Here is a 16195-nt window from a genome sequence, read left to right as displayed (position 1 = left end):
CCTTCTTGGGTGCTGGAGGCTGGGGCACCCTCTGGTCCCCTCTCAGCTGCCCGCCACCGGGTGCCCTCCTCTGTGGGCAGTCTCCTCGAGCTGTGGCAGCTCCCGCCGGTAACAGCCCACCCTGATAACAACCCTCCAAGATGACAGCCAGCCTGCTGTGGTGACAGCCAGCTTGCTTCCCTGGCGCAGCTCCCGTGGGCCCCGCTGCACGGCGTCTTCCCGTGGGCCAGCAGGCTGTAGCTTTAGGATTCACGTCCCACGGATGTTGTGTCACACCTCGTACCGTCAGGCTTCAGTTTCAAGCAAACCGAAGGAAATCTGTCTGGCCTAGTGACTCGTAGCTCTTCATGCACCTCATGAGAAGAGGGGGTTAAACTTGTAACTTAGGAAGAAGTGGTGAGTGCCAGAGGTTGTAGATTTTAACTCTCCTCCTGATGGACAAGGACCCATCCTCCTGGGAAGGCTTAGAGGATCCTGTCCCTTTACTCTTTCCCCTGCCCTGCACCCATCTCACGAGTTTAACCCTTTCACGCACCCGCCCAGGGTGACCTGCCCTGCTTCATTCCCGCTGCCGCTGCTCCCCCGTGAGTCTGTGTGTGTGTGTGCACATGCATGTGCATGTCCAGCTTCCTCGGGTGCCCACGCCCTGCTTGGGCCCTTTCCCCTCTCTCCTGGGGGAGGCTCGATGGGGACCATCCTCCTGCGTTGCACCGGTGTCCAGCGCTGCTGGGAGCAGCCGCAGGAGCCGTGTTGCTTTGAGCACTGTGCCAGACTGGGTTTTGCTGGGGATGGTGGGGACCCTTGAACTGCTGTTCCTGGGACGCGTTCCCTTGTCAGTGAGGGTTTCAGGCAGGGCAGGGGGCCCCAGAAAAGCCTGTTCCTTCCTCTGTTCATCATGGGGTATTATTATAACTGAAGCATGTTTTGGAAAAACAGGGATTCTGTTTCCGTTCTCATTCTCGTTCCAAATGTGGCAGTCGGCTAGAGAAGGATCACGCCTGTGTGCTGGGAGCCCAGTGGCACACTGCCAGACGTGAGCTGGTGGCAGCACAACCTATTTCTTCTTTACAGCTGGGCTGCAGTCGGTGTTGTGCAGGCTTGGAGGCAGCCCGGGCTCAGGGCTGTGTGACACAACGTGGGGGGAAGCACTGGGTTCCCAGCCCATCCCGCTCCGCTGCGGCGCGGGTGCCACTGTCTCCTCGAGAGAGTTCGCTGTCAGGAGCAGGTGTCGGGGGTGTCGGTGCATCTCCCGGTGGCTCCAAGCCCTGAGGCCCGTTCCCCGGGAAGCTCTGCTGGAGCCAGCTGCTCTGGGCTGGGCCCAGAGGCCTGTCCAAGGGAGGGTCGGGCAGGACGATGCACAGGGCCTGTCAGGAGCTCCCCAGAAAGCACCCAGTCAGCCAAAATTTTGATCTATTTCCATCCACCTTACTGTCATTTTTTGAAGCAAGGATGAAAGGATGGGTCAGAGGAAGCTTTGGCTGATCACAAGTGCTTTAAAAACCTCTGTCCCTCTGAGACAGTTTGTAATTAATTCTAAAAAACACAAACTTTTTGTTTTGTTTTGTTTTTTTCCTTTCCCCAGAAACAGCAGCAGAAGCCTCAATATCCCTTTTGAGACCAAGGTCAGCTTTCAGAGTGTGACCCACAACAAACTTTTTCCAATAGCTTCCTTATCTAAGCCTAAAATTAAAATAAGCAATGTTCTGTTTGTGTCCAGATGAAATCCTTGCAAAAGAGGAACAGAAGTGCAGTCTGCCGAGACAAGTGAGTTTGAAAGAGAAACATAAAATAAAGGATAGGAGGAACTTCTTGGCAAAGCAAAATTGTCCACCAACCTCAATTAAATCTCTCCCTCCCAAGGGCAGTTCTCACTTTATGTGCAGCACTCCAGGCTTTCTGTTGGAGGCCGTCGTTCAAAGACCTAGCAAAAGGGAAAAATTGAGCAGTGAGAAAATTGCGTAAACATTCCAAAGTTATTCCCATTGTTTCAAGCAATTGAATGTTTAACAATAACCTTTTTTGCTGATTCATCAGAAAATCGGGACTTGAGTCTGCTGCCAACAGTTTGGATCACACTACCAACCTTTGTGTGACAGAAATAGTCTTTCCTGCAGGCTAAAACAGCAAGCTTGGCACTGGGGGACTGGGCTCTGGTAGAGTCAAATGCCATGCAACAGAACTAAGATCGTCATTTGAAGCCTGAATGGTTCAGTGCCGCCTGGCAGGGAAGCCCCGAGCTGGCCCAGGCTGGCAGCCGCCCTCACTGGGTTCCGTTCAGCTTTAATTCCCAGTGCGATGGTAAAGCCTTTTCCTGCTTGCTCCTCCACACCCCCCGCCCAGCTCCTTTCCAAAGGCACCAGCGCACAGGCTGCTTTCCCCAGCCTCCGGTGAGCTGCAGGAACAGCAGCAGGGCTTTTACCCCATTTCTGCTGGAAAAGATGCCGAGGAGGGGGGTTACAAAGCAGGTTGAAGAAGACACCAGGGTTTCCAGGGTGCCTGTCGCAGCAGGCTTGTTACACTGCGGCAGCGCCTGCTGCTGCAGTTGTGCTGCAGGGGCCCTTTGTGTCATAGGCAAAGCGGGGAGGAAGCACTGTTGTTTTAGTACGTTATTTCTACCCCCAAATTTTTTATTTTCCAGTTTCCCTAAAGCGGCCCAGAAGCACTTATGTGCTTTCCCTCATCAGCAGAGGTGAGTGTGCACCGTGTTGGACCTGCAGGTAGTGATGTGCTGTGGAAGTGGGACTCCTGCCAGCAGTGTTGCTCGCGTTTCTGGAGATGGCTCTTAGGCTTCAGCACGGCCAGAGCCCATTGGTGTTACTTGTCTATGCGTGAGAACAGAATTCTCTTCTGCCACCTCTGCGTTAGCAGTGTTAGAGCATCTCCGGGTCACTGCAGGTGTGCTGGGTTCCTGCAGGAGGGGTAGGCATGCCCAGCTGTCCCCTGAGCTACACCTAGCTCTTCCCTACAGTGCAGAGCAATTTCTCTTTTATGTTCTTCTGAAGCATAACGGTCCTTCTAGGGCTGGTTAGCTGGTTTAGAGTCCACGCCTAGGCCTCCATCCCCGAGTGACTCAGTAATTTGTTATTTTTAGCTCTGTAGAGGAGACCTCTCCTAGCTAACTAAGGTGGATGTGAGCGCAGGCGAGTGACTTGGAGTGCTGACGCTGCCCTTGCAGTGCTCCTGCCCTGGGAGGGCTCAGGCCCGACCGTCCCGTCCCAGTGAGTGCAGCAGGAACTGCCCTTTTCCTCTGTGTGGTCCCATCCCTGGACTGGTTTTCTGCGCAGCCTCACTGCTGTGGTTGGAGGGAGAAATGCATCATGCTTGTGTCTTCATCTGAGTGTGAAAGAGAGGATCTCGGTTCTCTCTGGGATGCCGTTGGTGAACTAGCGCTCCTCAGGGCAATTATTGAGTGACCAGTTGGAAACAGACACAGCTGAGTTCTGTACGTAGTTGTGTATTGTCTCTTCTTTTCGATGGAAACAGCTCCAGAAGCTTTCAGTCATGGGATTCTGTTGTCCTATTGTGAATGAGAACAGTAAGCTTTCTCCATGCTTTGCCTGCAGATTTCCTTTCTTAGAGTCGTAAGATCCAGAGACCCAGACTCTGTGCTCTGCAGTGTCTTAATTGGAAAGTCCATGAAATTATCTGTTGCCACTCAGAGCTGTTGTGTGTTAAATATCTTGCACCATCAGGGGATTCACCTGTTAGGTTGGTGCTTTAATTCTCTTTACTAAGCAGAGGTTTCCTAGAAATGTTGTGTCTGGCAATCCTCTCGGCCCTGCAGTGGGCCCCGCCCTGCCAGTTACCTGATCCCCTAAGCCTCCGGGGCTGCACAGAGTTGAAGTGCTGTGGGGGCATGTCTTCCTCTTCCAAGAAAGGTGTTTCTTCATGGAGAAACCTCTTGATTTTTATTCACAGTAGATGGTCAGTCCCTGGCTTTGTGGCAGGTAGGAGCGTAGGCACACGTGAAATCCCCGCAGTCGTATCAAGACCCAGGCTCTGGGACTGCACGGCTGTAAATGGGAACTGCTCGAAAGATTTCCCAATTCGGCGTGTGCTGAAGCAGAGTGATGCAGTTGTCATGTCCGGCTGTGAATGTTGTCATCTGTCAGGAGTTCATTTGTCAGTGGGACAGAACTTGTGTTTTAGATACTTCTGGCTCTGAGTGAAAGCACGTGGACAGATTGTGACCGAGGTGCACACCGATGCCAGGGCAGGCCGAGCTGAGGCACAGAGCTGCAGCTGATCTCCAGGGTGAGGCAAACTGTAGGACAATTTTGACTGCGTGCTTGTTGCATGTTTGGGCTTTGATTGTGTGTTTATTATTCCCTATTTGAAAGGCTCAATTGGAATTGAGAGTCTGACCTGAGAAATTCCAGCTTGCTTAAAAGGCCTTCTCAGTGCTTTCTAACACTCAGTTCCTTTCCTGGGGTCTCGTATCCGATCAGGAGTTGCTCTCATACAGCCTAGAAATGGGGCTTTGATGTTGTGGAGTAAATACATCACTTACATCCCTTAGTTTGGATCCTAGTTGTTTGGATATCCTTTCCCATCCCTCCCCCTGCTGCTGCCTGCCCCCCGCCCAAGCCAGAGAATGCTTGGAAACAGAAAGTGAAGCATCTTGCTCTTGTCAACTCTGATAACATCAGAAGCAAGCTGTCTTGTGTGCTGTGCATATGGCAGGGCTGGCTCTTACTTCTCAGCTGCCTGTCCTTATTTTTCAGCTTTGTGTAATGGAGTTCTGCAAGTAAGCGCCTCTGGGTTTGATGTGGGGTGAGTTTAGGCAACTGTAGTTTTTACTGACTTTGTTTCTCTGGAGAAAGCAATACTAGCACCATATTTGTGACTACTGTGGAACGTTATGTGAATCAGTTCTACTGAGTAACTCCCGGTGACAGCATAAGCAGATCGCTGCTGCCGTTGGTTTCCACCAGTCGCGTTAAGGGGGGGGTCCAGGTTTGCTGGGGGGTGGCTGATTGGCCTTTTAAGGACACAGAAGACCAGGCCCCCATGCTCCAAGGAACATCGCATGCCTGTCCTCTGCACGGGCAGGCTTTGTGTTGGTCCCTACTCGCTGTTCCTAGTCCCACGACTTTTCAGAGCAACACCCCTGAAACTGCAGGAGATGTTTTTAGATCGGTTTTTGTTTGGCTCTACTTATGTAATGTAATTTCATCCCCAGAACGAGAGCACGGAAGAGTTGTTACACAAAGCCTGCCTTTGAACAGAATCTTTAATTCAGTCTTTCTAGAGGGGACATTTCTTTAGGTTGAAGTCAAAACTTGACATTTAATTCTTGCAAAGTCAAGGGTTGTTTTCTGTGCTTTGCAAAATATTTCTGGGGAGTTAAACCCAAAGTATTTTAAAATAAATTGAGCAGGATCTTTGGGTGGGCAGTGTGACCCTGCTGCTCAGGCTTGTGGTTTAATGCTGTAACTCACTAATTTATTGCCCAGAAGGAAATAAAGATAACAGTATTTGCCTTTAATAGTGAGAAAACAACATAATTTTGTGTGTTTGTTTAATGTATTGAGGAAGAGGAGGAAAAGCTTAAAATCAACCCTCAAAATGCACCTTTTCATGTTAAATGTTCAAAGCTGTTCTGGTGGCTTTAAATAGCCATCCTGTATTCAGTCTGGTTAGTGACATCTCCTTTCTCCCTCTCACTTCCCTTTATCTGTTGCATTATTTTTCCATTTTGTTTATTGTTTGGGGCTTCTGATGACTAACATTGTACTTGAAATACAATACGAACTAAACAAAGCATTCTAGCAGACTGTTGCCAGGGGAGTTTATCAAAAGGCTTTTGTGTGTGAGTGGTTTTATATGGATGTGGTATAAAGCAGACATACATGTTTAATGTGCTCACACCCTCTTTTTGTCCCAAAACTGGTTTCTTGGTTAGTTAAAACTTGATCATATTCTGATAGATACAATTGCTGAACTAACTCAAACCGGTAAACTAATTAACTCAGAAATCGTTTTTTACGGTGGTCAGGAGTCATTGCTTAGGAAGAAAAGAATCAAAAGGCAGGAGGAGTGGTGCCCGCTCTCACTGTAAAGCACTCGCTGGTTTATAGACATCCAGAGCTCCAGGCTGTGCATGGACCCAGTATGTTTGATTGCCCTGATACACCCAGGACCTTGTTTACATACATATTTTTTGCAAAGCTTGTTACCTTCTTCAGCGGGAAAGTGGGTGACACAAAATGAAAGAGGTAAGCCCCTGTGAACAAGGCAGTGCTACCAGGTACACCTTAAAACCAGAGTGTAATGGCAATAGACTTCAGCTGGGGGTGGGAGTTTAATGTAAAGCAGTCCACGCTGCAGATCTAAGCCTGAGCTAAGAGGATGCTCTTTCCCATTTAGCTGGTGCTGGGGAAGGACATACCTGCTGTGCTTGGCGCTGCTCCTGCGGTGGGGCTGGGGGCTGCGCAGCCGGTGGCCCTTGGCGCTGCTCCCTGCGGGGACGTGGCTGCGGGCTCTGGCCGCTGCAGGGGATTGAGCGGTGGGAGCAGAACACTCGCCAGCGGACCAGGAGCGAAGTGTCACTGGTCTTCCTCTCTGGGGATCACGAGTGGGCAGTGTATGCTGGAAAAGGAAGTCAAATCTAGGCGGGCAGTGTTATCTCAAACACCAGTTGAAGTGCTAAAATGTGTGGTTGGTCTGTGGTTTCTCTCTGAAAAGTTGTGCAGGTCTAACCAGACAGTTCAAGCTTCACAGCCGTCAGGGTGAAATTATTTAAAAAATGGTGATGTGCTGAAGGGTAACAGAACCCAAGGGTGAGCAACTTTGGGGATGACTTTTCCATACTTTATATTTTGAATTTACGCCATTGTAGGATTGTCTAATGGCATGGCTGTACCTTTTGGTTTGAAATGTCATTCTTGGTTAAAACTTGTTTAGAACTGTTAAACTAGAAGTAAGTACATCAGTCACATTTCTGCCTCCAGCAGAAGATTGAAGTGTCCAGCTCTCCATGAGTATGTGAAGGACCAAAAGAAGGAGAAATTCAGTGTTTTCAAGCGTAAGCTGCTGTTCTGTGATGGATTAGACATTGCAGCACAGATAAGTTTTTGAGTGCTTCAGAGAGAAGTAAGCAGTCGTCCAGGGCAGAGGATTAAGAGCTTAAAGAGCGGGGAGGGTGTCTCAGCTCTGTGTATAGTTTCACCCCATTGGAATGACTGTAGGCTGCAGGGCAAACCGAAGGGTTGCTTTGTTATGCAAACATGGATATTTTTCCAAAATGCCAGCCAAATTTAGTATTTAAGGATCTAAAGATACAGCCCCTATTTCCAAAGGGTTAGAAAGCGAGCATGATTGCCAGAAGACCCCTGCTGTATAATCATAAAAGTATATGGCTTAAGGTGGTGTAAGAACAAACTGATAATGTATTTTACCTTTAGCCGTAAAAGTTTTTTACTTCCCCCAAAATCCAAAATTCACCTCTGCTGGCTTGGCCATTGTTTTATTAAGAAAATAATTTGAACTTTTTGTCTGAGCTCTGTGCCTATGAAAGGAAAACTTTTTTATGGTCCTGCTGATGGACTTCTGTGTCAGAACCAAAAATTACAGATTCATAGGCAGAGATGGGAGAAAACTGGTGGTGTATCGAAGAGTATCTGGTGACTGAAAGGGCTGGTGGTGCTGGTGATTTGGTTCTTCACGTGTCTGGTGGCAGAAGTGCGCGCTGGGGTCGCAGCTCTGAGGCCTGTGCTGACAGGAATGTGGCTGATGGGTTCAGACTTGTTTTTTTTCTAAACGAAGGCTCTTACGTCACCAAACTATTGCCATATATAAGCAGCATTTCTGACCCTAATCTTCTTATAGGTCTGTGTCCTGTTATCAGAACCTTCTAATGAAGTAGCCAGCGCTTCCCACCCTACTAAATGTGGGAACACATGCCTCGTGTTACATCTTTGGCCAAGCTCTGTGAATTGATAAAAGCAGGATGAACAAGATAAATATTTCTACAGAATAATCCTGCTAGAAGGCATGCTAATTACAAAAGCATTGCAGGACTTCTGGATTTTGGTTTTCACCCCATCAAAGCTGCTGGCAAATACTTTTGGCCTGGTTTTGTTTTGCTGACGGGATGCTGTCTGTGCATCATGGGTGGGTGAGTAGCCTTCTGAGGCCTTACAAGGGTCTGTCTGAGACTTAGTGGCGAGGCCTTTGGCGGCGTTCGGATGGCACCGCTGCGGCGCAGGCGTCTGGCTGCCCGGGGTGGCGCAGGGTCCAGGGGGGAGAGCTGAGGAATGGGCTGACGCATGTTTGAATGAGCCCAGTCAGGGCCGCGCGAGTTCGGCAATGACGATTGCTTCATTCGTGAGATTCTGATATGTGTCAATACAAAGATACATTTTTAGAACATTTGGGGTTTTAGTTTCTTTTTTTTAAGGACTGGGGAAAACCACAGGAAAGGTTATTGCTAGAGAAGCCTTGAAAGTAAAGGGCATAATATATGCAGTGACAAAAATCTCGCGCAGGTAGTGGTCTGGAGCTGTCTCTGAGTACCTGTGCAAATAACATTTCTTCCACAATAACCCCATGGCATGGAGGGTTCGGCTGGGCTGCTCAGTTACAACGTAAGGTAAGGCTTCCTAAACAAAAAAAGTCACAAATGTTTGCAAATTGTGTGCTCCTTCCTTTCTTGGGTCTGACCGGCTGTTGTGCATCCACCTGGAAAACCACCTTTCACATATAGCGTCCTACAAAAAATGGGAGTCTCAGGCTGCGCAACCAAAAGTTACATACGGTTCTGTCCTGATGTGGCTCTGAAATGACAGTGGTAGAGCAGGGCCTGAGACTTTTCCTACAAACTTTCATGTATCTTTTTCTTTCAAGAACAACTTTTAAGGACCAAAATTCCCTGTCAAATCCAGACGAATTAAATATAGTTATCTGGTATTTGGGGACTAGGGTATTCTTTTATAATTCATTTTTAGCCCTGGGAAAGTATTTCACAAACAGCATCTTCAAAGAACTGTTGTATATGTAAGTGTGTGTATAAACCAGTGATGAAGGATTGTCACAGATACATCCTGTCAAGATAAAGTAAACTTATTTTGGTGTGATTTTACAGTGAAGTGTTGTATACATCCAAGTTGTCAGGCTTCAGAGCTGGGGCTTGTCCTGGCCGGCCTGTGTGCCGGGTAAGTGCGGCCGCGTCGTCCCTTCCGGGTGTGGGATTTCCTACAGCTGCCCCCCTGCTCCCCTCTGGGACCAGACTTTCTGCAAACTGCTGGATGCTTTATCTCTATGGGCCCCTGGAAAAGGGTATCTTTAGGCCAGGCTTTGGAGGGCATCAGCCCAGGTGCAGTTGCTTTGGGTAACAGATTTTTTGGTATAAAATTCTTACCAGGGAACAGCAGTACTGTTTCTCCTGAGGAAATACCATGTAAATGTGCCCTTTAGTTAAAAAATAAGCGGGGCAGTGTGAAAGCGTGGTGTGTGTGCACGCATGTCCTGCAAGGAGGGCGTGTGGCGTGCGAGAAGAGCTGTCGGGGCCCTGTGGCCACGTTTCCAGCCGTTGCTGAGCTTTGCCGGTTGGTGTGCAGGCTGTGCAAGGGCAGGGGTCCTCAGCCCCTGCGCCTGCTCGGCTGTCTTCTTGCCCGGCCTTTGTGCCCTGGCTGGGGGCAAACAGGGATGTTCCCACTCAAGGAGCTCTTTGGGTGTTGCTGGAGTTGGTCAGGAATCCACTGTCTGCCTGGATGTTATCATGGGCCCCCGTGCCTTCTTGCACCACAGAAGATGGTCGAGGCAAATCAAGATAGGCTTTACAGTACACAGAAAAATTCTGCTCAAAAGATTAATACTGGAGAAGGCTGTAAGAAAGTAAAAATACAACAATACCCACCTGTCTTGTGTGCTGAGCCCATGGAGCACCTCGGGGAATGTGCAGTAGCACGAGCTGCCTGCCTCAGCCTTGCGGTGACGTCGTGGGCACGGGGTGGGAAAGTGTTGCAGCCTTGTAAATAAATGACCTTGTTATTGCAAGATTTTGTGTAGCAATCTCCCTTGGTGGAAAAGACAAGCTGTGTGTACCTGCCTGTTCCTGTGGGTGTTGCAGAGGTGTTGAAAGGGGAATAGCTGCAAAGCAGAGACCGGAGTGTGTGTGTGTGTGTGTGTATGAATTTAACACAGTAATTATTGAGCACAGTTTAACAAGCCAGAAGCCCTCCTGTGATTTACTACTACTTGTGTCATAAAAGGGAGACCAGAAGCACTTGGTCTTGGCTTTCTCTAACCATGTAAGACCTAATAAGAGAGTCATTGGTTATTAATGTCTGTGTGTACATAACTGTTCCTAAATACTGCCATTTCACAGAACCAACCCAGTATGCATTTAATTTGGTGCTTATGAGAATTTAAACTATGCAACACAGTCCCCAGAATGGTTCTCTTAGTACGGTTTTGTATGTGCATGGACCTCTAAGAGTACAAAAGGGCAAATTCGTTCCCAGACTAGTCTTTGAGGTTGTGTGTGAACGTAGATTTCTACAGAGCTGGTTGGAAAAGAGGGTTTATTCTGCATATTTTAGCCATTTAAAATATTTTTAAAGTAGGGTAAATATCCAAAATACCCTGTTTTCCTTTTCAGAAAGATCTCCCTTGAACAGTGTAAGTAGTTGTGTAATAACTTGCATTAATCCAAATATTATAATGCTCACACTTCAACTTTTTCCTGATGCATAAAACAGAATCTAAACTAACTGTTAAAAAAAGGAAGAAGCCCACCCTTGTTTCAGTAGAAAACTGGATCAAAGGTGTTCTCATGCAGTATTTTATTATTTGAGTGTTGCATTTCCAGGATTTTTTTGTCAAACCGTTTTTTTCCTATATTAAAAGGGAAGTCCTTATATGAAGAAGGCACTTGATGATGGACTGTTGCCATCTTCTGTTTGTTCACTCGCACTACACTGCAGAAGGTGCGTGTAGAAATGGATTGCTCAGAACACCTGTCAGCCCCTTACAATCTGCATTTTTTAAATTGACTGTTTCCTTTGTACCAGCGGCTTTTGCTTAAACAAATCTGATTTAATCCCCGGTGAAGTACAGGACAAAGTGATTCACATAAACGTTGTTCCCTTTCCAAGATTAAATCTGAACACATCCCTGTAGCCTTGCGTGGCCGAATATGTCCTCTGGTCTGGCAGGTTGCGGGGCGAGGGGTGGAGGTGCTGGCCTGTGCCTGTCCCTGAAATGCTGTGAATTCGGGGGGATCTCGGGCAGTCGAATTCACGCCCCTGGGTGGGACGGTTCCCCACCTTCCTGCCCCTCTGCCTGTGCTCGCCCTGTCCCTGCCTTCCCACTGCAGGCCCTGACTGAGCAGCTCTAGGCTCCCGGGGCAGGTCCCCTCACCGTCCAGGGGCAGGTGGCCTCCGAGGAGGAACTTGTCCTTGCCTCTGCCTTACCCCAAGAGGTGCCCACGCCACAACCCAGGGCGGAGGAGCTGCTGCAGCAGCCTTGGACCCTGCATGGCTCTCGCCACCCTCTTGGCATGGGTGCCCCTGCCCCGCTCCGCTGGTGCAAAACCAGCTTGGAATGTTTCTGCAACACGTTTTGGTTTCTTCTGCCCTTGTTATAAATAAATCTGGAGTGCTGGTGGCTGCTCGCGTGGAGCGAAGCCTGCCAGAATCTCAGTAATGACTTGAGGTGTCCCAGTCAATACCAGCCCTGGTGGGGACTCTCCAGGACTTGCTTTTTTCTTTTAAATAAGATAGTAGTCAACAGTTTCTCATGCAGCAGCTGCTCTGTTGGCCTTTTGTCATGCCTTTCTTCTTGCCTTGATTTTGGGTGCTCGCCTTTAATATTTCCTCTGCTCTGGTTGCGTGTACCGCAGTGTAAAACAATACCCTGAAGGTGTTGCCTAAACTGCTCTTCAGAAATGAATTTCACCTGCTTATCGCACACTATTATAGTTTCCAATTGAAAGCAGCCGAAGTTATAAATAATTTTGAACAAAAAATCCCTAGTGCTTTAAGTCTTATTCCTGTTGTATTAAGCAGACATAGAAAGTGCTGGGAGACTGAATTTCCAGCGTGGTGCTGATTGCTCAGTCTTGTCACATGTGAGTCTGTCAATGGACATTTTTTGTTGTGTCCTCACTTGGAATGAGATTAATGGGAATTAAAAGCTGTTTTAACAGTCTTTATTTCTTTTTCTTTTTTTTTTTCCTCTTTTTTGGGAAGAGACTTAAACTAGGGTTGTGCTTGAGTTTTTAATGTTTGATATTTTGCAAGGGGTGAGAAGCACTTTGGTAGATTTGACCTGTGGGCGAGACGGTGCTGTCAGCACACAGACACCGGAGAGGAAAAGCCGAGACGCTGTTGGCCAAACGAAGCGCCGTTCCCGTGGCTGGAGCCCCATGGCCGCCCTGCCTGTGGGCACACCAAGGGGTCTCTGCAGGACTGTGTGCCCCCTCCCTCCTTCTGCTCCTTCCCCTGCTGCGAGCTGCTCTGCAGCTGCCTGCCGGGTCCCGGGGGTGCTGACTCCTCTCATCAGCTCCCACTCTGAGGCCAGAGCTTGTCCATCCCAGCTGGAGCCTCCTGGAGCTCCAGGTTGCTTTCTGAGCTTCTCCTGGCCTTTAAAAAAACAACAACCAAGCAACCAGAACAACCCCCAAACCCCTCTGAAGTGAACTGATCTCTGTGTGGTTTTAAGCTTTTGAATTTGGAGATGGATGTTAGTAAGCTGAAATGGAAAAGCTGTACATGTCTCTGCATTTCTGAATGAACTTCCATGGTCAGATACTCAAAGATCAGTTTTATTTACATGATATACAAACATTCTCACAGATTAGCAAAAGTCTCTGTGCGGGTGACTTCAGACATCAGTGTATTCGTGGTATATGCGCACTTCTGATCGTCTGACGCTCTGAAGCGATCTAATACTCTCACTCCTGGTTCTCATGTTTGATTTTCTGAACAGCCTTCGCGAGAATGATCTACACATGAAAAAGTAAATTATTGGATCCAGACAGACGTTACATGCGGACAGAAACAGTGTCATTTCCTTACAATAATATAAGATTTTATGTGCGGAGTCGTCTAAAATTTTATCTAGGTGGCTAAAAGTGAAGGGTATTCTGCACAAATGGTATGGCAGAAAGCAGGTGAAAAATACAGCCACAACCACCCTTATACTTTGATTATGCTTCCGCTTCCTGCTTGATGAGCTAATAAATTGTTTGCTCGATTTATAAATGTACCTGGATATCGCAATATAACATCCTATCAGTACTATCAGCACCACTACGAACATGCAGGTGTTGATGTAAACGACGGCTGTGTGCCACTTGACCCCCAAGGGAGACTTGAGCTTGAGGCAGTCGTCGATGTTCTTCTTTGTCGGGTAGCCGTTGGTAAGGATCAGGTTCGGCAGAGCCAGGAAGGCCATTACAACCCAAACGCAGGCAGATAAGATCTTGGTGAAGGTGATGCTGTACATCCTGGAGTCTCCAAAAGGCTTCACCACTTTCAGGTAGCGGTCGATGCTGATGAGTCCGAGGAACACAATCGTGGTGTACATGTTTGTGTAAAACAGAACCGTGGTGTAGCGGCACAGGAAAGAGTTGAAGTGCCACGGTCCCAGCTGCGAGTCCTGGATTATCTTGAATGGGAACGTCAGTGTCATGAGCAGGTCTGCCACCACGATGTTTTTGAGGTAAAATATAAAACTCGTTTTATTTCTGATGTGGAAAAAAATCCACACTGCTAGGCCATTCAGCAAGATGCTCGCCAGGAAGATGATGAGGTAAAGCACAGGCAGGACGATGGTGGTGAATTCGTTGTGCGTGGAGTTCCCGAGTAAGCCTGCCGTGGAGTTGGGTGAGGTACTGTTGTCTTGGCTCAGCCGATCATCTGTGGGATTGAGGGACAGCAACAAGTTTAAGGTATGTTTGTAGAGTTTTGCAAGTGGAGCCATTTTAGAACTGTCCTCCAGAAAATGTCCCATCTCTGGGCAATTCTGGAGGCTGCTTGGATTAACCAGCCTGGAAAACTTGAGTTTAAAGCAGTGCTGCTAAGTATTGCACGTGTCACAATAATTGTGCTGGTGGCTTGCTGGCCTCCGAGCACAATGTCTGTGCATCCTGCTGAAATACAAAGGTGCTTCTGCAAATAGTTTCACAGGAAAAAAAATGTGGGATGGGAGCGCGTGTACGTTCCCGAGGCTGCCATCTCCCTGCCTGCCCGTGCTGCTGCCTGCGCTGCGGGGACTGGAGAGCCCGGCGCGGGGGGTGGGAGCTGCATGGCGAGGGCAGAGGCACAGCCCGGCTGTGGCTGAGCACCCCGGGAGTTTGGGCCGTTGGACGGAGCCGTCAGAGATGCAGCGTGTGAGGGGCGGGGGCAGAGCCGGCCGGGCTGTGCTGCACAGCTGCTGGGGGGCTCTGGTTGGCACCGGCTGCCCGAGCAATGCTGGGGTGCGGAGAGCAGCAGGGCCTGGCCAGCCTTGCGGCAGCGTGGGACTGTGCAAGTGAATGTCTTTGCAGTGTTTGAAGAAGATAAAACAGCCTGGAAATTCTCTGTGGAGAGAACCAGGGGATCTGGTTTGTGAAATGTGAGGAGGGATTGAGTTCCCTTAGTCCGCCTGCTGTGGAGTGGAGCTGGGCGCTCCCCGTGTTGCGGGCCGAGGTCTGCAGGGCCCGTCGCTGGGATCGCGGAGGGCTGTGGGCAAATGCAGCTGCATGCCAGCAGGTTGGGAACGAGCTGTTGGTCAGAGTTACAGGCTGTCAGCTCTTGCTGTCCTGACAGAACTCAGCTTGTGAGCTGAGATGATTATCAAGAGATAGGGCTCTGGAGAGACTTTCTGGGCCTATTACAACACTGCTTTGAAACTTAGCTTACTTAAATGTATTTAAAAATCCCAGTCTCTGGGGATTTTAAGATTTCATGTGTAAATGTTTGTGAAAAAACTTCGGTCTTAGAAATTCTCTCATAAAACTATAGCACATTGTATTTCATGTTGTTTATACTCCTGAACTGGGCTGGTGTGGTGAACCGGGAGTGACACCCACAGGGGCAGCACTGGGCAGCACTTAGCCCTTCCTGAAATGACTTATTTCTTTAATGTGTTGGTAGGAGCTGATAGTAATACGATAAACACTTCTCAGTCACTTAAATTTCCAACAGTAGTTTACCTGGCAGTTTTCCATAAGTCAAATTGTACCCCATCATTTGTGTTGCTGTAGGTTTTCAGCTGAAATGCTTTTCAGGAGTCCCACTGGCAGCCGTAGATCCAGGACGTGGTGTGGGCTGTGCCAGCATTACGTTCTGGGGAAAATAAATGGGAATTAAACCCAAAGCAAAACAGAAGACCCCACCTTCCCCTCCCCAGCATGGAGAGGAGCTCTGTGAAGTGAGCGTCCTCCGGAATTCCCGGGGAAAGGGCTGAGGCGTGCTGGTCTCTGGATGCTGTCCTGTGTCGAGGTCTGTGTTGCCCCGTCTTCACCTACAGCAGGCACCCGCTGCTTCGCTTCAGGCAATCCTGCCACGGTAGTTTTCATAAGCCTACCAGTTCCACTGTTAAAACTATTTCCCTTTCTCCACCTCACTAACAAGCTGTGCTGGAGCCTTATTGTTATAATATTTAGCAACATTATTCTAATTTCCAGCCTGAATGTCTCCGTGGCCACTTTCTGTCTTGTGTGTTCTTGTACCGGTGCCTTTCCTTTAAAGAACCTGTCTCCATCTCGGATATGTAGCGCTCTGCCTGCATTTCTTACTCTGCTGAGACTTCACTTACTGCGCTGTTATGAACTGCGTTGAGTTGTCACTAGATGGCAGTAAAACAAATCATTACATTTTAAACCCTCAGTAAAAAGTTTAATTGGATATTTTAAGCTTTTTTTTAGTTTGGCTTCTTGTCTGGTATTGTTTGCTCTGATAACTATGGGGTCCATAATGAGCTTGTCAGGGGTATTTTAGATATTTTGTTTTCTCTTGTTCTGAGAAGCAGCACCCTATCCCTTGTTTGCTGTTGTTCATAACTTGCAGCTATCCTTTTTTGCCCAGAAGGCATCGAGATCAAAAGAATATGTGATTTTATAAAAAGATGCATATCTATCTTCTTACACAAATAAGATGCTTATTTCCCTGCTTTTCAGAGTCCCTTTTAAGTCTGTGTAGTTCCTGGTCCCGGTCCCCTAAAGCTCCCTGCTCTCCCAGATCCTCAGAGCAGCAGTGGCCACCTT

The 16195-nt window shown here is 48.3% G+C and overlaps 2 protein-coding genes across 2 annotated transcripts in view; one reads left to right on the top strand and one right to left on the bottom strand.

Moving 5' to 3' along the window:
* The window catches only part of MED12L (mediator complex subunit 12L), a 138717-nt gene that overhangs the window by 54125 nt on the left and 68397 nt on the right, over positions 1-16195 (top strand). The gene's annotated exons all lie outside the window — the stretch shown is intronic.
* Positions 12829-15176, bottom strand: GPR87 (G protein-coupled receptor 87). Its single transcript, XM_074834445.1, has 2 exons — positions 15143-15176; positions 12829-13865 (listed from the first exon to the last, which is right to left on the bottom strand). The coding sequence occupies exons 1-2, from the start codon at positions 15174-15176 to the stop codon at positions 12829-12831; spliced, it is 1071 nt and encodes a 356-aa protein (XP_074690546.1).

Source organism: Strix aluco, chromosome 9 (assembly GCF_031877795.1).
Source record: "Strix aluco isolate bStrAlu1 chromosome 9, bStrAlu1.hap1, whole genome shotgun sequence".
NCBI classification, from domain to species: Eukaryota; Metazoa; Chordata; class Aves; order Strigiformes; family Strigidae; genus Strix; species Strix aluco.
Note: the sequence above shows the minus strand (reverse complement) of the source record. Positions and strands in the feature narration are given on the sequence as shown.